The 26,658-nt window shown below is 37.8% G+C and overlaps 1 protein-coding gene across 3 annotated transcripts in view; it reads left to right on the top strand.

The window, feature by feature from the left end:
* SERPINB7 (serpin family B member 7) overlaps positions 1–26,411 on the top strand; it is a 45,234-nt gene extending 18,823 nt beyond the window's left edge. For 2 of the 3 annotated variants that reach the window (XM_047769481.1, XM_047769479.1), the window contains exons 2-8: positions 6,648–6,833; positions 12,721–12,771; positions 13,328–13,444; positions 17,955–18,072; positions 21,363–21,505; positions 23,519–23,665; positions 25,257–26,411. In XM_047769481.1, the coding sequence (XP_047625437.1) occupies positions 6,666–6,833; positions 12,721–12,771; positions 13,328–13,444; positions 17,955–18,072; positions 21,363–21,505; positions 23,519–23,665; positions 25,257–25,655 (1,143 nt within the window). In that variant the 5' untranslated portion in view covers positions 6,648–6,665 and the 3' untranslated portion in view covers positions 25,656–26,411. Of the gene's footprint in view, positions 1–3,316; positions 3,370–6,647; positions 6,834–12,720; positions 12,772–13,327; positions 13,445–17,954; positions 18,073–21,362; positions 21,506–23,518; positions 23,666–25,256 lie in introns of those variants that run through there. The other variant, XM_047769480.1, reaches the window with a different exon arrangement.
* Positions 26,412–26,658: the final 247 nt, after the last annotated feature.

The following is a 26,658-nucleotide window of genomic DNA, read 5'->3' as shown; positions in this document are numbered from 1 at the left end:
TATGGATAGACTTTAAAACATAATTCTAAGGTTTTTGGGGAAAAAGATCTGTTTAGAAATGTTTGCTTGGTTTCATTAGATAGTGGTGAATCAGAGTTGCATCTCATCTCTTCCTTGTCACCTTCCTAAGTGTGTGTGGGAAATATTTAGGGTTGAACAGTCCAGGGTGGTGTGGAAACATTTTCTTTGTGAGTGAGAAAGGAGACCTGACTCTCATCACTGCTCTGAGTCCTAGAAGACTGGTATGAATTGCATTATTGGTTTGCACACTCAGCGAGGCTGTTCCTGTATTTGTTATTGTAGGTGAGAGGTGAGCTCACCATTGAATCTTGAGAAAGATGTTGGAAGTGGCCAAGGGTTACATCCAGAGGGCTAAAATCTCTCCACATCACATCTTTGGGAGCACTGTCCTTCTGGGGAGGCAGCCTCTATTATTTCTGGCAACCTTCCTAGGTTTCTGGGCTGCTGGAGGGAACACTGGGACCCCTGGTCTCTGCTCTGCATCATCTCTGCCAGGTCTTCCAGTCTTGTTAATATCCTATTCTTTATTTGGAGTCCTTCTATTTATCCTCATCACAGGATCCCAGCCCATCTTCCACTAAATCCTGCTCTCGGGAGTAGATTAGCTATCAGTTATACACAGTGAACCATGATCATATCTCTGAGGCATTTTCTTTCATTATATTTTTGATTGACTTTTTAAAATTATTAAATATAACTTGGATGCATAAAAGTGCATTCAATATACACCTTTAGTTTAACAAATAGGACATTGTCAAAACCTCTGAAGCTTCCCCCGTCATCCTTTTACTACAAAACCCCTTCCCTTCCCACTAGAGGTAGGTTGAGACAGTCATTTATTTAAGATAGTCTGCCCACCTATGTAATCAGGCATCCTTAAAAAGACAGTTTTACCTGGCTTGCCCTTTTCTTAAAGGGAATCGTACTTTGTGTATTCTTTTCTTCCTAACTTATTTGATTCCTAAGTCTAACTTTCTTCCAGCTGTGGCGTGGGACCCCATGTCTCTTGTCATGCTGATTCTGGGCATCAGTGAGCAGAAGAGGGCATATTTTGGGTGTCAAGAATATGTTCTGGGTGTCTTATGATAGTTTGGTTTGAATGACCATGATCTGGTGTGCAGCACACTTCGGGGTGTATGAGGTGAGCAATGGTCTTGGGCAAAACTCTGGGAACCCCTTAGTTGAAGGGAGGGGATGCCTCCCAGTGGACTCCCTGCCAGGACTGAGAGGACCCCTGGGAGGCAGGACTTTCAGTGCCAAACCCAGGAGCGTCCCAGGCAAACCAGGACCAGTTGGTCACCCTCCTCCAGGCTGTCCACTGTCTATTCTTCCTACCATGTTAATTCTGAAATTTCACTCATGACTGCTTATTATTCCTAAAGCCCTTCCCACTCCTGTGATGAAAATCCCTGTGAAGAAACCACTGTATTATCTGCCTCAGAGGAATGGAACTAACACACTAGAGAGATAGTAGCAGTGAACCCCCACATTTCAGAGAGTAGATGCTATAGAAAAACTACTGAAGGAATCTGACTTCTTATGTAGTATGGCAATAATATATAATAAAATATAACAAGGGCAAAGTGATGGGGGAGGGCAGGTAGGGGGAGGGATTAAAATTGGTGAGGACTTACCCTGCACTAAGCACCATGCTGGTGACTATAGATAGACATACATACATATACATACATATATACACACAAACATACATATGCATATAATACATAATACATATGTAATATGTTACATACATATATTTTAAAATAAAAATATGAACATAAATATAATACAATTGATCTGAATTCTTATTTAATGGATGAGAAAATGAGGGTTCAGAGAAATTAAGTTACTTACTCAAGGCCACATAGCTAGTAGAGTTGCCAAGCTGGAATTTAACCCACATCCAGTATTTTATCTTTCATTTATTTCAGGTTTGTATATGTTCTAGATGGTAAGGAGTCAAAATGAGAGGGCACAGTTTATCATGCAAAACAGTAGTCTCCTCCTCTGCCTCCCACTCTGCTTCTTACTTAACAGGTAGGACAACTCTCCACTACTGCTGCTGCTGCTGCTGCTTTTTTTTTTTTTTAAACCACTTTATTGAAGTATGATTGATTGTGGTGATGGTTTCACAGGTGTATGCTTATCTCCAATCTCAATTGCTTTTAGTATCACTTTTTGTATCTTTCCAGACATTCAAATAACAAACAAATGCTGCTCTTTTTTTTGTTTTTTGCTCTCAGAGACAATCTATAGACTTCCTTTTATGGAAGGACGCTGTGCTCCTTTTATGGAAGGCTCCCGGATCCCCACCCCAGCCCCTACCACCTCCTCCTATTAGCCCTACAGTAATATATCATAAACCTTTTGCTCAATACTTAATCTTAAAATCACTACAACTAAGAGAATATTATCCATGGCCAAGCTATAAAGTGTAGTAGGATGTACTGTGTAATCTTTGTTTTCTCTGGAGTTAAGAATTATATTTTTCTCTTATTTTTTCTTGGCTCCATTTTGAGTGGTCCTATCACTAATGCATTCCTCTTAGGATGGAGGGAGAGATCTTTCCGTCCCATTCAACATGTTCAGACACATCTATCCTTTTGGTAGGATGCTCACCTTCGAAAACTTCAAATGGTCAGGACATTCCATCTTAGTATGAAAACATAAAATTAAGATGAAAGCAGGGTGGGTAAATGCTTGTAGGAATGATGTGTAAGGCAAAGTCAGAAACACTCTGTAAAGTAAAAGAGTGTTTCCTTCCTCCTGAAAGAGCCTAATCATCTACCTCCCCGGAATCCAGTAATCCCCAAGTCCTGAGCCAGAGCAACACTTTCTGTTCCACTCCCACTCTGTCCTCCAGCACTTTGCTGTCCTCACCTCTACAGGACCACAATGATGCTCTTCACCACAGCTACATTTCTACATGCTGGAGTATGAATCCTTGAAGGCAAGGAATCAAACAAATGTAACAGAAATCAGTGAATGAATTTGGAAAGTACACCTTTCCGTGTGTCAAAACACCAACGATACACCACGAGTGAAAATGTTTATATACGATATGAAAAGACTGTGTGATGTTGGTATCATGTTAAGTAAAATTTCATGCTAAAACAGTTTTGACTACTTTGAATTGAATCTGTAGCTCATACTCTGCACATTCCCTTTCTCCTGCTCTATAAATGGCCAGAATGTAACTCCATTTTAATGACATTATTTAAAACTACCACGATCATCACAAAGGAAGTAGGGAGTGTCTGAGTCAGAGGCTTTATATTTCGGAGTAATGCAAAGAACTCTTGCAGACTCACCCAACCAGCAGCTAACTTCCTTTATGAAGAGAGTAAGGTAAATATTTCTGAGGTCCACAACTTAAAGTCTGGCCAGACTCTGAGAGAGAGAGAGCGGAGCGTGAGAGAGCGAGAAAGAGAGAGGGACAGGGAGAGAGGGAGGGAGAAGAGAGCAAGGGATGCGTCTTTGTAGTCTTTGTACCTGAGATTCTAAACTCATCAAACGATGATAACACTGTGGTCCGGTCCTACTCTCCGCTTCTCTATCTTAGGGCTTGTCTGTGGCTGGGAGAGGGGTATGCACTCCCATGCAGCAGATGGGAGACCCCAGGGACACTCATAGTCTATCTTATAAAAGAGGAAAAGCATTTGGGGAGTTACGTACACATCTAGATTCTATATTTCCCGTGTTCTTACTTAAGGCATTATGGGTTGGAATATACACATTTTTGAGATTAGAATTGAATTCTGTTTTAATCGCATATTTCTGCTTATCTGATTAAGGATTTATTAAGATTTGAAACCACGTTTTTTAAAAGAAATGGAAAGATTTGAAAATACTTCTGTAGAAGAGTAACTACTTATAGCATTGCTTTTGACTCACATCATAAGAATAAAAATTAAGCATGTTCAATAGCAGTCATTAATTTTTCCCTCTATGTGTACTTTAGTTTCGTAAAAGGAGGAGGGTTTTATATGAAGTATGCTTCTTTTTCATCATACAGACAAAATTATCCTAAGATAAATAATATTTGATGAAATAATTTATCAATTAGGTAGAATAAGCTTAGATCCATGAAATATTATCATTATAATTTCATGTTTTATTAAATACATTTTGTCCCTGGTTTTTCTTATACTTTAGAAGATATTTTGCTTATGTTTTTGTTGAACTTTAAAAAAAGCTTTAGTGAGAACATATCTACTCTTTGGTTTTGACACAAATAGTATGTTAACAAAAGAAAGAAAGGGGTAAAAATATTTCTCAGACTGAAATATACCATATTTAAGTAAATAGGCTTCAGGCTTCTGTGGACTTTTAGATCCTCAAGTCTGATGTCTAGGAATTAAATAACTCTGAGTATTTGAATCATGTTAACTTGAAAATTATACATTAATTACGTATCTGTGTACTAAATAAGAGTTTCTGTAAGGAATCTAAGAATGTGGCTCTTTTGTAGTGAAACAAAAAAATCAATTTAAAGCCAGGTTCCTTTAAGATTTGGAAAGAATTTTCCATCATTGCTATATCTGGAGATTGGCACACTGCTAGTATTACGCTGATATCATCATCTGTAATTCAATTCCTCTTGAATTTACTTTAGTTATTTAACTAGGAAACAAATCATTAGGGACTCGATGGATTATTTGAATTTAATTTATTTTTGTTGGTGTTTATTTTTTTAATAAAAGTTGCTGGGAAAAGAAATTTTATGAGAAAAGAAAAATCACAGTTTTGGTACCATGTAAATATATATTTTCTGTCACCTGGTGGAATTTTAGGTTGTAATACAAGTAATTCAGCCTTAAATATTATTATTTATTCACCAATGGGATTCAGACTTTATATCAGATGAGAAGGTAAGACTCTTCCTTTCATTTCTGGAAAATACAATGCACCTGCATAAAGGGAGATGATAAAAAGTATGACATGAAGTGGAACATACTTTCTGGCACTTATTTTCAAAGTGCATGAACATGTCTATACGAGAAGGTTTAAAGATGTATTATCTAGTACCCTTTATCATTTTAAAAGTCATTGCTTGAGAATTTTTAATGGTCTAGGAACTTCTTTGTCAATGTTTCTCTGTAATGATTATTTATCTATTATGGTTTTTCAGCCATCAAATTTACCTATGCCCTGAAATATGAACCTGATTGTTTGAATGAGCAAATTCCTGTGTAGTTTCGCTTCTCTTCAATACAGTGGTAGTTTTGTGAAAAGTCAGGCAGATGATTAAAAAAGTAGAAAATGAAATTTTACAATTATTGCTTCGAAAGTGATTTAAAGAATGATTTTTAAAAACACTAAAGGTTCCCTTCCTACCCAGGGGTAAAATAGTAACATTTGAATTAATAAAATCACAAGAACAACTGGGGCTTGACTGAAGAAAAATGTACCAAAAAGTGTGATTTTTGTTTTTTGGACTATGATACCACAAGTAGCTTCTAGACCCCCACCGGACCATGCAGGCAGGTTCCCAACAGGGTTATTTAAGTATCTTTCAAGTCTTAAAGCAGTCATGCCCACATTACATCTATATATTAATACACACACAATGCTTTGTTTTATTTATTTATTTATTTACTTATTTATTTACTTATTTATTTATTTATCTTTTGTCTTCATAGGGCCACACCCACGGCATATGGAGGTTCCCAGACTAGGAGTCTAATCAGAGCTGTAGCCACCGGCCTACGCCATAGCCACAGCAATACCAGATGCGAGCCGTTTCTTCGACCTACACCACAGCTCACAGCAACGCCGGATCCCCAACCCACTGAGCAAGGCCAGGGATCGAACCCACAACCTCATGGTTCCTAGTCAGATTCGCTTCTGCTGCGCCATGATGGGAACTCCACAATGCTTTATTAAATGTAATTTTTCTCTGTAAATGTTTGGAAAGGATTATTATGGTTTTGCTTTTGAAGTTTTACTTTTCTAAGAGTGATTACATTTACTAAGATTTTTGTCAATCAATATGAAGTCTTGAAAATTATTTGAAGAGAGAATCTAGCACACAATTTCTTCCTGAAATTAAGAAAATTATTTAAAGTGTTTGTTTATTCTTAAATTGCAGATGATTAAAAAGCAAGGACTATAGCTCCTTGAATAAACCACCTAATGTTGTAATATTTATTTGATTGTAATAGCACTTTTGCTCTATTCACCTTAGAAATCTGGGGTGATTTGAGAAACGGTAGACCCCATGAATATGCCTGCTTAGGACTTCAAAACAGAATTATCAAAAACTACTGAAATAAAAATGACACATCAGGAGAAGTGGGACTATGCCCTAGCTATGATTATGAGAGCATAGGCAGAAAACTTGGAACATTGTGCTAAAGAATATCAATGTTCAAAAAAAAAAGCATGTATTGTAATATTGTTGCCAGAAGAGATAGTTTTAGAGTGTTGGTAACAAGGACGCTAGGCCAAAGGAATTTTTTCTTTTTGTTCTCAGTTATTTGATAGTTACATCCAAGACTGGGAAATGAAGCTTTGGATTTGAAAAAAAGGAAAAAAAAAGAAAAAAGAAAGAAATGAATAATAAAAAAAACCCTAATATTCACAGAAAATGTACTTGGAACTCATTTTATTTTCTCCCTCTCTAGGCTGTATTCAGTTTCACGATGGCCTCCCTCGCTGCAGCAAATGGAGAATTTTGCTTCAACTTGTTCAGAGAGATGGATAACAATCAAGGAAGTGGAAATGTGTTCTTTTCCTCTCTGAGCCTCTTCACTGCTCTGGCCCTCATTCGTCTGGGTGCGAGAGGTGACTGTGCTTCTCAGATTGATAAGGTCAGTCTCCCTTGTGCCACCAACCATGGCTTCTGTAATCAGTTATTGGGACAAATGTTTTCTCCCAATATTCTACTACAGTGGTCCCATGCCATTGAGATTGAAGGCCTCTCGGTGAACCTCTCTCCAGCTGTGAAGAATGTACACAGCATGCACCACTTCTTCTTAAGCTGGAATGTTTCTGGAACTTCAGCTTTGATTCTTTGCCTTAGTCAGGTGGTTCTCGAAGTGTGTTTCTCATGCCAGCATCACCTAGAGAACTTGCTAGAAATGAAGATGCTCGGGCCCCATCCCAATTGAATCAGAAGTTATGGGATGGAGGAGTTCTTGTTGTGGCTCAGTGGTTAACAAATCTGACTAGTATCCATGAGGATGTGGGTTTGATCCCTGGCCTCACTCAGTGGGTTCAGGATCCGGCGTTGCCGTGAGCTGTGGTGTAGGTCACAGTTGCATCACTTTTGTACACAACCTTGAGCTGGGCTGTGCAGGAAAGTGAAATGGGTATGGTTTCCCTCCATTCTCTAGGGAATTTGCCATGGAAATTCAGTAGCCCGGCAGCAAGTCAGATACCAGGCTGCATATCAAAACCCTGAAGTCATCCCTTGCTGCCCACTGCTTCGTCCCATTATTTCAGTCTGTAAGTGAGTGCTGGAGGGAGCATGTCCCTGTTGTAATCTTTCAAATTTAAGTACTTGTTGAAGATTATTTGTGCAGATAATTTAAGATGGAATAATTTGTTTCGCTCTCTGGATAGCTCAGTGAGTATTTGCTGCTGGGGAATAATCACCAAATCTAAGCACACCATTTTCCAAGAGTTGGATAGTTTACAACCCAGTACACTGAACACCTCACTCTAATGAAATGATGGTAACAGCCGACTGCCGCGAAAGCTCTGGGATAAACTCTACAAATGATCCTATTTGGTGCTCACACTTACACTGGCCTAGGCATCATTTTCCTGATTTTATGGAGGAGTTTCCATGACATCTCTGTGCTAGTAAACAGCAGAGCTGAGATTCAAACTCAGGATGATCTTGTGCTACAGCAGGGGCTCCCAACCCCAGTTCTACTGATATTTTGGGCCAGATAATTTTTTGTCTTGAGGGGCTAATCCATGCATCATAGGGAGTTTAGCAGCATCCCTGGCCTCACCCCACCAGATATCATTAATCATGCCTCTCTCCAGTTGTGCAAATAAAAAATGTCTTCAGACCCCAACAATATCCATCAAGAGGAAAAACCATTTGCCCTAAATCCACCAACTGAAAGGCAGCTAAAAATACATTATTGTAAAATTTCAATTATTTTAAAATCAGTGTTGGATAAATACATGTAAAGCTTTTGGGGGGAAAAAACAATTTGGCAACAAATAAAAATGTCTCTATTCATGAATAAAAATACATAATGTCTCACTACTCTGGAAGTTAGAAGATTTGATCCGAATTCTGATCTTGGGAAAATCAGTTCATCTTTGTGGACCTCTGTGTCCTTATCTGTAAACTATGGGGGTTGGTTTGATGGCATCCAATTTAAAAAAATTTCTTGAGAGTTGTTCCTGTTCAGTATGTTAGACAATGACGTGTGAGCTCCATGCCATGACTAAAGCTCATTTTTTATGCAACAGAAGACACAGCTATTCACTGTTGTGTGATTTCAGGTCAGGGATGTTCTCTGTACTATTTCCAGGTGCATCTCCTGAGGTCTCCTGGCCCCACAGATGCCTGGTGGACCAGGGCTCAATAGCTCTTGGGAGGCAGGTCCCAGTGAATTCAAAGAACTCCTGTCCCACTGGAGTCTGCTCTTTTATAGTCACTGCCCCAATCAGTGACACTTATGAGTTACTTTTCATAACACTTGCTGCTGCAACCTCCTATAAGAACATGTAAGAAAAAAATGGCAACTATAGATACAAAAATATTCCCGTAATTTATTTGCCAAACTTTAGTCCTCTTAAAAATACCTTCTTGGAAATGAATTTTCAACCTCCTCACTCCTCCCATTCCCCCCCACCAACACATCCCACTTACTTTCTCATTGCAATACCTGACACTTGACACCATGTAAGTGTTTTAGATAAACCCAGCCTCAATTAATTTGGCTATAAATTATGGCATCCATCTATATGTCTCTTAAGCATTGCTATGGACCAGTAGTCATTCTTTTTGATGCTCAAATGGTCACAACTGGGCCAGTATAAATTCGTTTAAACTTACTTTTTAAAAACAATTCTTCCAGGCAACTCTAAAATATCTTCGCTTTCTGACCCATTCTAGACCTGTCTGGAATTTTCTTGGCCCAAAAAGAGTCAGTTACTCTCTATGAAGCCCTGGTTCCTTTACTGAATAATAGTATTAAAGTCCAGAATTGGCATGCGTGAGGTTCAAAGGAGTTAAAGTGACATGAAACCTGCTTACCCTTTGAGTGAAGGAGCCAGAAAGGTGTATTTATTTACAAGTTTATATGTTCAGGTTCATATTTTTTCATTTAGCTCTAATATTACTGTACTTTCCTATCATGTTTTAATATATAAGTTAAAAAATTATTTCCCTTCTTTAGAACTGCCTCTTTCTTCTCTCTCATATAACATTTCTCTCATTATAGAGTATGTCATAAATATTTTTTCCAATTTACAACTTTAGGAGTTCCTGTTGTGGCTCAGTGGGTTACAAACCTGACTAGTATCCATGAGGACGCGGGTTCAATTCCTGGCCTTGCTCAGTGGGTCAAGGATCTGGCATTGCCACAAGCTGTGGTGTAGGCTGCAGACGTGGCTTGGATCTAGGGTTGCTGTGGCTGTGGTGTAGGCTGGCAGTTGCAGCTCTGATTCAGCCCCTAGCCTGGGAACCCCCGTGTGTCACAGGTGTAGCCCTGAAAAGAAAAAAAATTATGACTTTATATTACAATATTATTTAAAATTTATACAAATTTGAATTTTCCAAAACACAATTTAGGTCTACCAAAAATATTTCAAAAAATAATAAGCATAATGTGTCATTTTTTTCTACCATTTCTGAGAAGAAATAATAGTTTTTTTAGTTTGGCATGAATACAAAGGTAGAAGCCCACTGGGATTAGTACTATTTTTTACCGTCAATCTAAATATTCTGAAAATTTTTTACATTGCATAGACCTGTAATTTTTCTAGTTTGCTGTCATTTTAATATGCCACCAATTATGAGAAAGAAAAAATAAATTATGATTTTCCTACATATTGATATCAGAGAACACAAAATATAGGACTGCTGGCATTTCTAATTGTGATAAATATGGATTTTGAAATTTTTTTAAAACATAAAAACATGTATGTGTCACCTCAATATCATACTGGTCCAGTTTACTAAAAGCCAATTAGGTATATCAGTAAAGACAATAAAATTAATATAAAAATGGAGTAAAATTAGAAATACTCAAAGATTGATGTTAAATATTTATACTAGTTAAAGATTTCTTCAAAAAGTTAATAAGAATGACTTCTGGAAATTCATATAATTTTTACAGTATTGTCTGAATTCCACAAGAGTTAACTAAAAAAAAACCATTAGCATTTTTGAGTCCTGACCCTTTACCATGGTATTTTATGTTTCTGGTACATCCAAATATTCCCAAATACCAATGTATCCAACAGGGACATTGAAAATTTTTTAAAGAAAATTACAGGAAATTTAAAAAGTTAATCTGACAGAGAAATTTTATCCCCTCAAAAGAGGAAAGATTCCTTTTTTCTTGCCAGTCTTCATGTTAGTTAATTGCTAGGTTGTTTTTATGAGATAGTGAGTAAAATGTTTACAACTCAGATGAGCAGACACCATTCAAAATGTTTTCCCACAAAGCCATTAATGGTTTACTCAAGATAACATTACATAAGCATCAATATGACTTTCAATATTTTCTCAGCCTTCTCTTGGTTATATCTTTCTCCCTGAACTTTTTCAAATATTGTAGAACTGGACCCTCCCACCCACAATCCCTCTTTTTAGGAAGGAAAGATACGAAGCGACTACCCAAGGTCAAGGTAATGGACAAATCTGGCCAGTGCTTTTCTCTCTCCCCAACTCATATGGAGGTAATTGATGGTGAAGACTTTTATCTGCAAGTTTCACTTTTTCATTTTGGGGGTACCAAGAGGTGAACTTCATCTACTTTCTAACATAAATGTTCCAAGCACTAAGAATGAAAAAACTATAATAACATAGTCCAAATAATATAAACACATGCTTTTATTTCCTCCCCTTGTAATAACAAAATAAATTACTCCATGGGAAGAAAGGTCCTTGCTGAATTTTCCTCTTTTAGTGACAAGTTAGCAATTTCACTGTTTAGTGGAGGAATCATAGTCACAATGAAATTGACCACAAAAATGTGAGGCAGAATTACAGACCCTGGCACATTCTACCCCTCAACTCTATTAACTGAAAAGAGGTAACAAATATTCTTTAAGGCACTGAAAAATCTTCATGTTTGCCCAAGACCAAATAATGGGGGCTTCCTGTCCCACAACAGCATAAAATAGGGGAAAAAATGACATCAAGCATGGTGCCTTGATGCCTGTAAAGACCCCACTTGTGAATTTTAAATCTACAATAATATGTACATCAAATTTGCCTTGTAGACTTTGCATTCTCTATCACTCCAACTCATATTATTCGTCTAGATTAAGAGGATGCTCAAATTGAGGTAGGTTGCAATTCTCTGTGGCCTCACAGACTAACAGTGACACTTCCAACCTTTATAAGTTTTCATATCTCTTGAGCCATTCTATTTTCCCCTAGTCAATATGATGGCTAGTTAATCGGGGGTCTGAAACCTTGAAGTTGAAATCCCTCCCAGAAGTGCTGATAACAACGTCAGTCAACTGGTTTACTTAAATTCCCAAACAAAATTTCTTTACCCAGTGTCAGGAAGGTCCTCCTCCCTCTTCCTTTCTGCCACTCCTCACTAAAGATGTGGTCCAAATATAGCGCAGATTGTCCTTTAAAGCAAAGCTGCATCTGTTTATAGAAAATTCAACCAATGGGATTCTGGGCCTCACAAGTAGACAATAGAACAAATCCTCCATTCCCTGGCAGTTATTTAGACCTTTCAGATAATTGGTTGGGGGACTATAAGATAACTGAGTCCATGGCTGCTTCTGTATTTTGTCCACCCACATTCAGGTTGCCCCAGACAGTTGCATGATTATGACAGGCACAGTACCCTTTACCACTTCCTTGTAGAGAGCCATTTTACATTTCAGATCCCAGAGACTGAAGGGCCTGGGGAAATTCAGATAAAGTATAATAGAAAATCAAAAATTGAGCATAGGAGCAATTATGAGAGTAATGGAGTTATAAGAGCCACACTGGAAAAGGAAAAACCTAAAACTGCGTACTTTAAGGTCATTGCAGGATCATAGATTCTATCAAGTCCTAGTTTGGCTTCATATTTAGTGTTTCCTAGATCTTCAATAACTATATTTCCCTTTTATGTCTTGGTGCTTGCGAGGTAAGCCCTAATCTTTCCCCCTGCTTCATTATACAAAGTTTTCATTTTTTAGTTGCCTCTTTGATTTTTTGTCCAGATTTGATCAGTGAATAATTATTAAACTGTCTCCCACCCCCCCTGCTCTGGCCTGCCCAGAATAAGCAAACCAAAAGAATTAAATGCATTTCCTATTGTAGCCATTGATTTATGAACTCTCCCAGTCTGTGACACTTTCCCCAATAAAGTTTCATTCTAACCAAGTCAGTGGGGCCACCGAATGTTTCATTCCTGTCATGGATGGCAACCAACACACACACCAACAACCAACATAACCACTAATAGGGAAGTCCTGAGTCGTTTCTTTTCGTCAAGTCCCTTCTTGTTAAGCACGACCTGCTAACTGCTTCCCTTGTCCCTTTTTTTGCAGGTGCTTCAGTTTAACAGGGTCTCTGGACATGCAAACTCTTCCAGTTCTCAGGTAAAGACAATATGTTCTTTTAGGAAAAGAGTCTGTGAGATTAAATTTAGAAAAATTCCTGTCTTGTTAATATGCTTAATTATGGTCTCTATTCCTTAAAGCAAAGGACCATGTCTTATTCAGATTTCCATATTATAGGTATTTCAAATACATTTTGGGATAATTTACTTGTAAATTATTAATTTAGCCAATATTTTACTTGTGTGTTAGCCAGATTTTGGCAAGATAATGTGGAACTAAATGTTTATTTTTTATCCTTTGATATTCACAGCCAACTTACATTGTTAAAATGAATTATTTAATACACATACTAGGCAAATTCATTATCTTCCGTTAAAGGTTTTAACTAAGGTTACTTATTTTAATAACAAATTAACTTCAATCACAGATGCTATTTTGAGAAAGGCTAAGAAATTGTAGATGTATGTGGTTCTTTACTGCTTTTATACTTTTCAATTCTTTTATGGTATAATATACATATTTTGTTTCATGTGTGAAAGAGTATGCATATCTTTGCAGTCCAAGAATACATTTTTAAAAATCCTTTTAATAACAGCCAGGACTCCATTATCAACTGAAAAGAATTCTTTCTGATATAAACACATCCCACAAGGATTATGAACTCAGCATTGCAAATGGACTTTTTGCAGAAAAAGTGTTTGATATCCGAAAGGTATGTGAAGCCTCCCCTTTAAATGGTGATTTCTATTATGAACTCCAGTTTTGTTCAATCTGTCATCTGAATAAATGCTTGCCCCTTCCCACTGAGCCATACAGAGGTGTTTTTTTTTTTTTTTCTTGTTGCTACTAATTATGTTCCCAGATGTCTTCTAAATCTCATCACCTTGTTTCTAAAGCACAACTTTACTTCCCCCTGAGTGATCCACATATTCAGGGTCACCAGATTGACAGGCTCCAAAGCAGAAGAGAGCTGGTCCTCTGGCAGGGATGAGGAGTTGGAACTAGGGTGGAAGGAGCAGATAGTCCACTTAGGGCTGTCCATAGGCAGCAGAGGAAAAGCCTATTAATTTTTCCTCTGAGCTTTCTGTTTACTGGGATAGTTTTGCATCCCTAGTGTTGAGTTCGCCTCCTTCTTTCTCAGCCATACCCTATCACCTCTCCTTCCAGCAGTTGCTTATTTATCTTTTCAGTAAGACCACTTATAAAAGAGTTCCTGCTAAGATAGCTAGCCAAAAAAGCCAGCCATTGGTAGAATTGCAGCTGAGGCTCAACACAGGTGGGGAATGGGCTCATTTGTGGTCAGCAGGCTAATTTTTAGTATTATTATATGGTGTTTGTATGGCCAATTCATTCATCGCAGAATCCTGTTCACCCAAAGACCAATATAGGATGCACTCTACATGGCACTATGGTCAACCCATCCTTTAGAACCATCATTGCTGTGACAAGTGGAAGCTGGATAGTACTATTCAAGCAGACACAATGACTGTGATTCTTTGGATCCTGTGGGGAAGTCTGTTCTCCCTTTTAATTCTCCACTTCTCACACAACTATAAAACTCCACCTCAATGAAATCTCTGGGCTAATAATCTCTACCTGCATCTTTTCCAGCTCTCTGTGTTCCACCCAATCATTATTGTTTCCTCTGTCTGTCACCCACTCAAATTCTTTGTCCCTTTCCAGCACCCCTCCCAAATCCTTTGTCAGCCTGTCAATTACGAAGCATTAGTCCACTTTGTTTTTTAATCTTCCCAAAAGTATCCTATGCAAGTTTTACAGGAACCACCCTGACATTCAGTCCCACATTTTATGTCTTTACTCCCACGCATGCTGCTATGTCCCTAGAGGTGGCCAGCCTGAGACTGGAACTTGATTTGTCTGCCATGTTGCTATTTTTAGCAGATTTCTATGTTCCCTTTTCTGGCTCTCAGTGCAATGTACCCAGAAACAGTAAAGGTGGGATCTGATCAAAAACATTGAAAATAAGGTAAGCAATGAGGTCCTGCTGTATAGCACAGGGAACTATATCCAATCACTTGTGCTAGAACATGGTAGAAGCTAATGTGGGAAAAAGAATGCATACATATGTATGACTGGGTCACTTTGCTGTACAACAGAAACATTTACAGAACATTGTAAATCAACTATAATAGAAAATTTTTTAAAAAGAACATAAAAAATAGAGACAACCATTTTTTCCTCCCAAACATTTGTAAGTACAGTTAGTTATTCTAAAAACCACTTTTGATTTAAAATGTAACTATTGGAGGAGTTCCCGTCATGGCTCAGTGGTTAACAAATCTGACTAGGAACCATGAGGTTGCAGGTTCGATCCCTGGCCTTGCTCAGTGGGTTGGGGATCCGGCGTTGCCGTGAGCTGTGGTATAGGTTGCAGATGCGGCTTGGATCCCGAGTTGCTGTGGCTCTGGTGTAGGCCAGCGGCTACAGCTCCGATTGGACCCCTAGCCTGGGAACCTCCATATGCCGTGGGAGTGGCCCTAGAAAAGACAAAAAAATAAAATAAAATAAAAAATAAAAAAACATAAAATTTAACTATCATCAATATTCAATCATTCAGATCAGTACAAAGAGTATAAGCTTACATTTTGCCTTATAACATTTTTTTAACCTCACATTTACATATGGATTCAAACAGAATGTAAATTCTATTAGAATTGATAAGGATAATAATGTCATATAAATTGTCTCTCGAAAAAGTATAGTATTGTGGAAGATCCAACCACCATCTCTGATACCTTGTTCTCCTTTCTCCGCCAATCCATGCTAAGTATGCCTCGGGTCGGGCCTCTGACAATGTTATTCCATACTCCCTGATTCTGCCACCATTTTTAATAAATTCAGTGTCCCTGTGGATGATTCAGCTTAACTTCTTACAGTTTTCTGACCCTCTCTCTACACCATTTTAGTAACTGATACCCAAGCCACACCTGAAACTTATCAACAACCTGAAATCTACAACTCTAGTTTTCATTTTGTGGCCACATCATCCCATGCTTATTCTTTTATTATTTTCTCACTACACTACCTGTTTTTCAACTGCACTGAATTATTTAATTTATTTTTCTTTTTTTTTGTCTCTTTAAATCTTTTTTTAGGGACGCACTCACGGCATATGGAGGTTCCCAGGCTAGGAGTCTAATTGGAGCTACAGCTGCCGGCCTATGCCAGAGCCACAGCAGTGCGGGATCCTTAACCATGGAGCAAGGCCAGGGATCGAACCTGCAACCTCATGGTTCCTAGTCAGATTCCCTTCTGATGCGCCATGACGAGAACTCTCAAGTTCTTTAATTTCTTGATCTCTCCATTTCCTCTAACATATCAGCCCTCTCCTAGCTTTATTCCCATTCCAAACTACCCTCTGTATCCATTCCTTAACCACTGCTTTATCAATACCCTCCTTCCCCACAAAGCCCTGAATCTGTATCAGTGCCATGATCTCCCTCAGCAATTGTGCCTAGGCTACTGATGATACTTGAGGAAAACCTAAAAGTGTGTGGTTATCAGTACAATATCATGGTCTCCCATCCCACCTATACCTTCTCAGTGGTGTCCAACAGCCAACTTCTGTGTCTTATTCCTCACAACATTTTTTTTTTTAATTGGAGTAGAGATGATTTATAATGTTGTGTCAGTTTTAGGTGTATAGCATAGTGATTCAGTTATATATATATATATTCTTTTCAGAGTCTTTTCTCTTGTAGGCTATTATAAAATAATGAGTATAGTTCCCTGTGCTATACAGTAAGTCCTTGTTGGTTATTTTCTGTAGTGTGTATATGTTAATCCCAAACTCCTGATTTATCTCCCCTCCCCCCATTTCCCTTTTGGTAACCATAAATTTGTTTTCTATGTTTATGGGTCCATTTCTGTTTTGTAAATAAGTTCATCTGTATTTTTTTCTTTTTTTGGATTCCACGTGTAAGTGACATCATACGAGATTTGTCTTTCTCTGTTTGGCTTACTTCCCTTAGTATGGTAATCTCTAGGTCTGTCCCTGTTGCTATAAATGGCCTTATTTCATTCTTTTTATGGCTGAGTAACATTTCATTGCATGTATACACACCATATCTTCTTTATCCACTCATCTATTGATGGACATTTAGGCTGCTTCCATGTCTTGGCTATTGTAAGTAGTGCTACAGTGAACACTGGAATGCGTGTCTTCCTTCAAATTTTAGTTTTCTCCAGATATATACCCAGAAGTGGGACTGCAGAATCATATGGTGTTCCAGTCTTAGTTTTTTAAGGAACCTCCATACTGTTCTTCATAGTGACTGCACCAATTTATATTCTCACCAAGAGTGTAGGAGAGTTCCCTTTGCTCCACCATTGATGGTGGTCATTCTGACCAGAATGCAGTTATACCTCCTTGCAGTTTTGATTTGCATTTCTCTGATAATTAGTGATGTTGATGATTTTTTCATGTGCCTGTTGGCCATCTATATATTTTTTTTTTTTGAGAAATGTCTATTTAGGTCTTCTACCCATTTTTTTCTGATTAGAGTTGTTTGGATTTTTTGATATTGAACTGTATGAGCTGTTTGTATATTTTATAAATTAATCCCTTTTTAGTAGCATCATTTGCAAATATTTTCTCCCCAGTTTGTAGGTTGCCTTTTTGTTTTGTTTATGATTTTTTTTTTTTTTTGCTGTGCAAAAGCTTATAAATTTGATTAGGTCCCGTTTGTTTATTTTGTTTTTTATTTCCATTATTCTAGGAGATGTATTGAGAAATATATTGCTGTGATTTATTTAAAGAGTGGTCTGCCCATGTTTTCCTCTAGGAGTTTTATAGTATCTTCATTACCTTACATCCAGGTAATGAAGGGTTTTTATTAGGAGGAGGAGGATGACATAAGCAAGGGAGATGAGTTAGGATGTTATTGAAGTATTTATAGTGAGCAAGCAGTGGCAAAGTCCAGGGGGTGGGCATTAGCTATAATCTCTATTGATCTCCCCCAATTCTTTCAGATAAACTTAAGTTAAACATTATGCTTGCTATGCAAATTCAACTTCAAAGTTCTCCAGTTCCCCTCCAGCTTTATTTTCTTATCTTTGAGTCAGGAAGTAATCCTGGAGTAGGGTAGTGGAAATCAAGAAACAAGTTCAAGAATATATTTCTTATATGCTTAGTTGGTGGTGATTTATAAATATAAGAACTATATATTACTTATATAACTGTATGTCATTTGTATTTATAGGACTATGTTGATCGTGCTGAGAAATTATATAATGCCAAAATGAAAAGAGTTGACTTTACAAATGATATAAAAGAAACAAGATATAAAATTAATAAATGGATTGAAAATGAGACACATGGTGAGTGCAATGCCTTATTTTTCTGCAAGAATTGTCAGTTATATGTGAATACTGAGAACTCTCAACTTTAAAGTTGGGCATCTTTAGTTTATATAAGGAACTCCTCCTCCTAAGCAGAAGTAATGATTGTTGTTATTTAAAATTGCTATATTGGGAGTTCCTATTGTGGCTCAGTGGGTTAAGGACGTGGCATGGTATCTGTGAGGATGTGGGTTCTACCCCTGGCCTTGCTCCATGGGTTAAAGATCCAGTGTTGCTGCAATCTGCAGCATAGGTTGCAGATGTGATTTGGATCTGGCATTGCTGTGGCTGTGGTGTAGGCTGGTAGCCATAGCTCCAATTGGACCCCTAGCCTGGGAACTTCTATATGCTGCAAGTGTGGTCCTAAAAAGAAAAAAAAAATTTCTATTTGGAGATCCCAGGTGGTACAGTAGATTAAGGATCTGGTGTTTTCACTGCTGTGGCTCAAGTTTGACCCTGGGCCTGAAATTTCCACATGTCATGGCCATGGCCAAAACATTTCTAAAAAAATGTTATAGTATTTGTCCACACTGTGGGTTTGAGCAATCTTTTTTTTGAATTTTTTAATTAAGGTATGTTGATTTATAATATTGTGCCATTTTCTACTATACAGTAAAGTGACTCAGTTATACATATACATACATGCTTTTTATATTCTCCATCAGGAGATTGGATATAGTCCTTGTGCTACAATAGGACCTCATTGTTTATCCATTCTAAATGTAATAGTTTGTATCTACCAACCACAAACTCTCAGTCCATTCCTCTCCCTTCCCCCTCCCCCTTGGCAACCACAAGTCCATTTTCTATGTCTATAAGTCTGTTTCTGTTTTGTAGATAGGTTCATTTTTGCCATATTTTAGATTCCACATATAAGTGATATCATATGATATTGGTCTTTCTCTTTCTGACTTACTTCACTTAGTACAACAATCTCTAGTTGCATCCATATTGCCATGAATGGCATTATTTTGTTATTTTCTTATTGCTGAGTAGAATTACATTTATATATGTACTTCAGCTTCTTAATCTATTCATCTGTCAATGGACATTTAGGTTGTTTCCATGTCTTGGATATTGTGAATAGTGTTGCAGTGAAATAGGGTTGCATGTACCTTTTTGAATTATAGTTTTGTCCAGATACATGCCCAGGAGTGGGATTGATGGATCATATGGTAATTCTATTACCATAGAATAGTTTTCAGAGGAACCTCCATACCTCCACAGTAATAGCACCTTAAGCAATCTTAATGATTTGAATGTTTTGTATTTTTTATAAATCTTACCTATTACATTATCTTATTAGGAAACAATCCTGTGAGACAAATAGATTTTAGTACAGCCATTGCATAAATTAGTGATGAGCTGAGGTAATTTACCCAGTTAACCTCAATATCTTATGCCTGGTTAGTGAACAAAGGCTTAGAGTCATTTATAGAATATGATTTTCAATAACCACAACATAATATTTTATTCTAATGATTGATCCAGTATCTTAATGTTTCTTCTTGGAGTGAAGGATCTTGTTTAAATTACATCTTATTGTTTAAGAAATATATTTTCACATCATTTTTTTTCTGAAGAATAAATAATTCATCTTTTATTTTTAAATATTCTTCATTTATCACATCATATGTATATCAAAGGTAGAACCTTCCAGAAAAAGTATATCTCTTTATTGATAAGTCTTTTTCCAACTAAAAATGGAATTCCAGCTAACGATCTGGTTTAGTACAAAACAAACATAGAAATCTATTCATTGTTTTGTTGTCAACTGATTCCAAAGCTTGTCATTTCTTTACCTAAGTGGTCTTAATTTATACTCTGAACAACATACGTGTATTTGCTGAGTCTGGCTCTGTCTCAAAAATATGAGACAATTGACTTGCACCCTTAAATGCAAACATTCAAAAGCATACAATTCATCCTAGAAACAAGAATACAACTGTTTTCTTTTTGTTCATTCATTCGTCTTCCATCAGTAGGGGGTTACTTTGACCATTGTCCTCACGTGTTTCAAATATTATTATTCATAAATCAAGAGGAACTATGCAATTATTGTTCTAATAACTTAGTGGGATTCTATTTAATGTTCAGCATTTCAAGGTTTTCAGATTACTAATATCTTTCTTCATTTGCAACAACTACTTATTTCTCTTTCTTTCTCATGCAAATCTATGTATAATTCTCATTGTGATGAGGATACTGACTCAGTACTCATTTGGGGAACACTTCAAAATGGATGCCAATATTCCAACAAACCTACCCAGGCCCTATTTCTCCCCTCCCACACCTGCCACCATCCTCCACACACTGCTAGAGTCATCTTTCAGAAAGGCAACTCTGATCCATGATGACTATGCTCTTTCTTGTCTTTCAGTGGATTCTGAATAGTAATTTTCCATCACCTTCAAAATAATCTAAAATTTTTACCAGACTTTCCAAGCTCTTTATTATCTTCCTCCTGCCTCCAACTTTTCCAATCTTACTCTTCCTGTTACATCAGAATGAGTTAGGGTTTCCCCCAATACATTCTGATCTTCCAAGCTTCTGCGTCTTTGAACCAACTGTCCTGTCTTTATGGAAATTCTCCTTGACCCCCACCTTGCCCTCAGCTCAGGCAGAGTGGCCCAGCCAGAGATGGCTGCCCCTAATCTGTGCCCTCACAGCACACTGAGCACAGGGCTGTGACACCAGAGTGCTACCACTACATTTGGGTGTTGCCTCCTTTGTGCTGGACTGCGAACCCAATGATGGCAGAGACTACATCTTTCATTATTATGATTCAAATATCCAGAACAGTCCAATGCATTTAGTAAAAGTCTCATTAACCTGGAATGAAGGAATTAGCCCTATCAATAGAATGGAGTTAAAAAGTACTTGGAGTTCCGTGGCCTTACCAGTGGGGTATATTAAGGCAGTTTGGTGATTGTGAGTAGGGCGGGGCTCTGAGAATTGTCTTCTGTGTCAGAATCCTGTTGATGGATTCCTTGTGTGACTTTGTGCAAATAAATTAATCTATGTCCTAGACCTCCGCAGAAAAGGGAAACAATAATAGTGCCTACCTCACAGGGATTTTATGAGGATTAAATCAAATATTGTACTTAAGGCATTTAGAAAGTGTTGGACAAAGTAATTGCTCATAGATTGTTACTAAGGGCATTATCCTTATAGTCATTATGTGATAAGAAAAACATATTCATCTTGTCTTTAGCTTTTTAAAAATTCATAAAAAATTAACCTTTTTTCCTCAAATTATTTTTCAAAAGGCAAAATCAAGAAAATCTTTCCTGAAGATACCATAAGCTCCTCTGCTGTCATGGTGCTGGTGAATGCTGTGTACTTCAAAGGCAAATGGAAATCTGCCTTCACCAAAAGTGAGACCCGACATTGCCAGTTCAGATCTCCCAAGGTATGGAAATCTGTTTAATTTAGGAAGGTTTTTGCAAGTCATACACCTTTATAGAAATTGTAGGATTACATAAATGAACACCAGGTTCACCATTTCTCTACTTATATTTTTCTACTGCATTACCAAGACTGTGTGGTCAATTGCTTACAAAACAAACTTTCTGTTTTCCCTCTAATGCAGGTTATGGAGCACAGCTGAAGGTGTCCTGTAAATTGATATTTCTTAAAACATACTCAGAGTTGGAGTTCCCATTGTGGTGCAGCAGAGACAAACCTGACTAGTATCCATGAGGATCCAGGTTCAATCCCTGGCCTCGCTCAGTGGGTCAAGGATCTGGTGTTGCCGTGAGCTGTGGTGTAGGTTACAGATGCGGCTCAGATCCCACATTGCTGTGGCTGTGGCATAGGCCAGCAGCTGCAGCTCCGATTTGACTCCTAGCCCGGAACTTCCATATGCCGTGGGTGTGGCTCTAAAAAGCAAAAAAAAAAAAAAAATTCAGAATCAACCAACAAAAGTAATAAAGTATGAATTTAAGACATTTTTGTAGGGGATCTATAAGAAAAATATATAACAAAAGCATACATTTTACCTTTTTTTGTGATTCTAACTGTGAGATGTGCATGTACAGTTAGAGTCATTTAATATTATATTTAAAACAATAATATTCCTGAATAAATCCCTTATAATATAGCTATAACATATGGAATCTATATCACTTGACAGTTTTGTTTCCATCAAAAATTGATGAAATTGCCTCTTAGCTAAGAAGTCTAGTTTTAGTCTTTCTCCAGGATAACCCAGCACTGGGATTTTTTCCCCTGCCTTAGCATAGAAATAAGACTTAGTGTCTATGATATCCCAGCCCCCATTTGTTCCCAGATTAACTTGGCTGATCTGTCTCACTAAGCAGATACATTTTGCCCTTTCCCACATCATGTGTATTCTTTCTGAGTTTTTGATTCTCAGTTAAAAAGGACAACCTTTTCAGAGAAAGAAGGACATAAATCCGAGCATAAATAATTATCTGTCTTCCTCCTGTAAAACTTTCTTTCTTAAAGGGAGATAATACAGAAATGTGGAAAAGCTTGCAGAATCACAGTATCATTTAGGGAAAAAAAAGATTGTTTATAATATCTCTATAGAGTTTCTAAATCTACAAATGATATCCTTACAGTAAGAGCTACTGTATTTCCCTCAAGTTAATACAAGGAATAGTGCCAAATATTTTGCAGAAATTTAAAAATTTTATGAGACCCCATTCTTAAATTGTAATTTTTATAGTACTAGCCTGAATTTTACTTCTGATGAGAAGAAAAATTTACGGAGTTCCCATCGTGGCACAGTGGTTAACGAATCCGACTCGGAACCATGGGGTTGCAGGTTCGATCGCTGGCCTTGCTCAGTGGGTTAAGGATCTGGCGTTGCCGTGGGCTGTGGTGTAGGTCGTAGATGCGGCTCGGATCTGGCATTGCTGTGGCTGTGATGTAGGCCGGTGGCTACAGCTCTGATTAGACCCCTAGCCTGGGAACCTCCATGTGCCGCGGGAAGCATCCCTAGAAAAGGCAAAAACACCAGAAAAAAAAAGGGTAGAAAAATTTATAGCAATCATTCCAAATTATAATACGATTTAATAATTACTCATTACTTATTATATGGGCATTTTCAGATAAAACCTTAAGTGCAAAGCAATATTCCAAGTGCCAGATATATTAACTTACATAATCTTTACAGCAATCCTATGCAGTAGAGACTATTTTTTCCCATTATAGAGATGAGGAAGTGGGGGGAAAGGGAGGTGAAATAACTTGCCTGTGGTCACATAACTGGGAAGTTTAAACTCAAAGTCTGTGCTTTTACCACTGAGATGTGAACCAATGTGACCACTATTGGCAGCAAGTTCAGAAAAATTCATAAGACCAACTGAACAAAAACTGCAACATTATTCTTATTGAATTTGGTCAAATAAGTAAAATAGGGTCGGCTTTTAACATTTTCTTGTGACTTGACTTTCAGTGTCCTAGGAAAGCAGTGGCCATGATGCATCAAGAACGGAGGTTCAATTTGTCTGTCATTAAGGATCCATCCATGCAGGTGCTTGAGCTCAAATATCATGGTGGCATAAGCATGTACGTAATGCTGCCTGAGAATGACCTGTCCCAGGTAAGTTACTACAGTCACCTTCACTATTGCAGAAGGATACTGTTGATTGTGCTTTTAATCCATCAACTTTAAGATTTCAGGTTGCTGGCATTGGTGACTTACCCATTTATTCATTAATTTGACAAATATTTGAGTATATACTCTATGCCAGATACCATTATAGATGTTGAGACTGAACTATCTCAGTTTCGCCTGATTTTACTTGAATAGCTATAAAATTGGAAAGCCTAGGTTTGAGAAATCTAAGCAATAGAGGGAAAGGGCGTGAGTTTAGGTCTTTGCATTTGGCTGTGAAAATGGTCTTTCGTGTAATATTGAAATTTTGGTAGACTAAACACCTTCAAACAAGAATGCTATGATGGAATTTTGAAGTCCTGAGCCTTTGAGAATTGAAATGTATAGTCTCACTCTGTGTGTTGTGTTTCTAGGAAGAGCAGGGGTTAGAGACTGCCCTGTGATGGATGGAGCAGGCTCAGCAGACTGGCACAGTGCAGGGGGCAGACAGTGCTGGCCCTGAGAAGCTGGATGTCATCTCTGTATCTCAGATCTTGATCTTTCAGCACTATTTCTCTCTCTACCTTTTCCTCCCCCCCTTCCTCCCCCTCCTCTTCCTCCTCCTTTCTGTGAATTTGGCTTCCTGAGTCTGTGAATCTGCAGTCTCAGAAGTCTTGATCGCTGTACTTCCAATCAAAAGGAATAATAGACACCATTTATTGAACACCTACTATTGCCAGGCCATATGCTCTTCCAACCCAGAGGCATTATTTCTACCCATCTTTCAGTATGTGTATCCATGCTGGGAGATATTGATCACACAAGCCCTTGAAGATAGAGCTCTGGGCTTCTTGCCTTGGGCCACCAGGGGTTCCATTGATTCACTTCTGCAGGTTGTGCAAATATTGTTATTTTCTGTGTCTTTCATTAGGGGGAAATGGTCAGGAAATGCTGATTTCAATGACTGCTGGTTCATTTCTCCTGTTGATAATCTCTGATTTTCTACTTTTTTCATTTGCCCATTGTTCCACTTTTGCTATATACTTTCATATATGAGCAGAGAACAGAAATGCCCTGAAATACGAATAAGTCACACCTTGCCATAGCAGAGTAAATTAAACATGTGGTTCAGGAGTTCCCGTCGTGGCGCAGTGGTTAACGAATCCGACAAGGAACCATGAGGTTGCGGGTTCAGTCCCTGGCCTTGCTCAGTGGGTTAACGATCCGGCGTTGCCGTGAGCTGTGGTGTAGGTTGCAGACACGGCTCGGATCCTGCGTTGCTGTGGCTCTGGCGTAGACCAGCGGCTACAGCTCTGATTCGACCCCTAGCCTGGGAACCTCCATATGCCGTGGGAGCGGCCCGAAGAAATAGCAAACAAACAAACAAACAAACAAAAAAAACATGTGGTTCATTAAAGAGTACCCGAACCATTCATTTTAATCATTTACCATTTCCAGACACCTCCAAGACCCATTCACATACTTATACGCAAAGATCAGGAGAGGATGGTTCTGGAAAACCATATCCCTTTGTAGTTGTTGTTTCATCTGTTTTTTAACCATATGATTCTAAATTGCCTTTTAAATATTCCTACAGATTGAAAACAAACTGACCTTTGGGAATCTAATGGACTGGACCAATCCAAGAAGAATGAGACCTCAGTATGTTGAAGTGTTTTTTCCCCAGTTCAAGATAGAAAAGAATTATGAAATCAATCACCATTTAAAAGCCCTAGGGTTGAGCGATATCTTTGATGAATCCAGAGCTGATCTTTCTGGTATAGCTGCAGGAGGCCGTCTATACATTTCAAAACTGATGCACAAATCTTACATTGAGGTTACAGAAGAGGGCACGGAAGCAGCTGCCGTGTCAGGAAGTGAGGTGGTAGAGAAGCAACTCCCTGATTTTAGGGTGTTCAAAGCTGATCACCCATTCCTATTTGTCATTAAGAAGGATGATATCATCTTGTTTAGTGGCAAAGTCTCTTGTCCTTGAAAATCCAATTGGTTTCCATTATAATAGTCCCTGAAACATCAAGGAACCACCACAAGTTAATAGATTTAAATCGAACTGGAAGCATGTGGTGTTTCCTTTGGGTTAACTTCCTTCTAACATTGGTTGGTAGATGATTTTGGTGACTTGACCCTTCTTAGACAGCTGGTCGATTGTCCTGATCTTGCTCTTATCAGTTCTACGACCATGTACCTCACCCATTTCTAATTTCATTGTCTTTCTACACACACTTATTTCTACCAGTCTTCACTACAGCCATGTGCACAAAGATTTGGGTATAACATCCAGGAATTGTGGAATGCTTTACTGATAATGGTAGAATAGTAATGGAGAAGCAGTCCTAAGGATATTTTTTGAAACAGTAGTTATCACAGATATTCTAGTTTCACTGTAAATGATCTAGGAATAAGTCCAGCTGCAGGAAAAACATGTGAAGGATAACTTTTCCTTGCTAAGCTAAGAAGACATTAGAATTTACTTTAATACATCTGATTTGAAATTAGTGTCTAATATAGATGCTAAAAGATAGGATTTGGGATTGGGACCAACTGAAATATTACATTAATAATTTTGAATTGACATCTTTTGGCCTTTCCTTGACAGAAACTTGACATGTACATAGTTTTTCAAATATTAAATATCTTTTAATTGTTGCCAGTTATTATTTACAGTATATTATTTCATATGCTGTGTAGTTTGTAATTTTTTTCTCTATCAGAATAAAGAAATACAATATAATTTTACAGTGTGATCATTCTTCTTGGAACAATCGTGAGACTATCGGCACTATTATTTTCTAGGCCAATAGAAAGCAATGAAAAGAAAGAGTGCTTTTTAATATAAATTTGATTTGGTTAATGTTGCTATTTTATTACACATGAAAGTTACTTTTATAGATACTTACATAAGCAGATGAGGTAATTTAAATACTAGGGTTCTGGGAATTTCCGTTGTGGCCTGTTATGAACCTGACTAGTATCCATGA

This window comes from Phacochoerus africanus, chromosome 2 (genome assembly GCF_016906955.1).
Source record: "Phacochoerus africanus isolate WHEZ1 chromosome 2, ROS_Pafr_v1, whole genome shotgun sequence".
NCBI classification, from domain to species: domain Eukaryota; kingdom Metazoa; phylum Chordata; class Mammalia; order Artiodactyla; family Suidae; genus Phacochoerus; species Phacochoerus africanus.
This window is presented reverse-complemented; position numbering and strand designations above follow the sequence as displayed.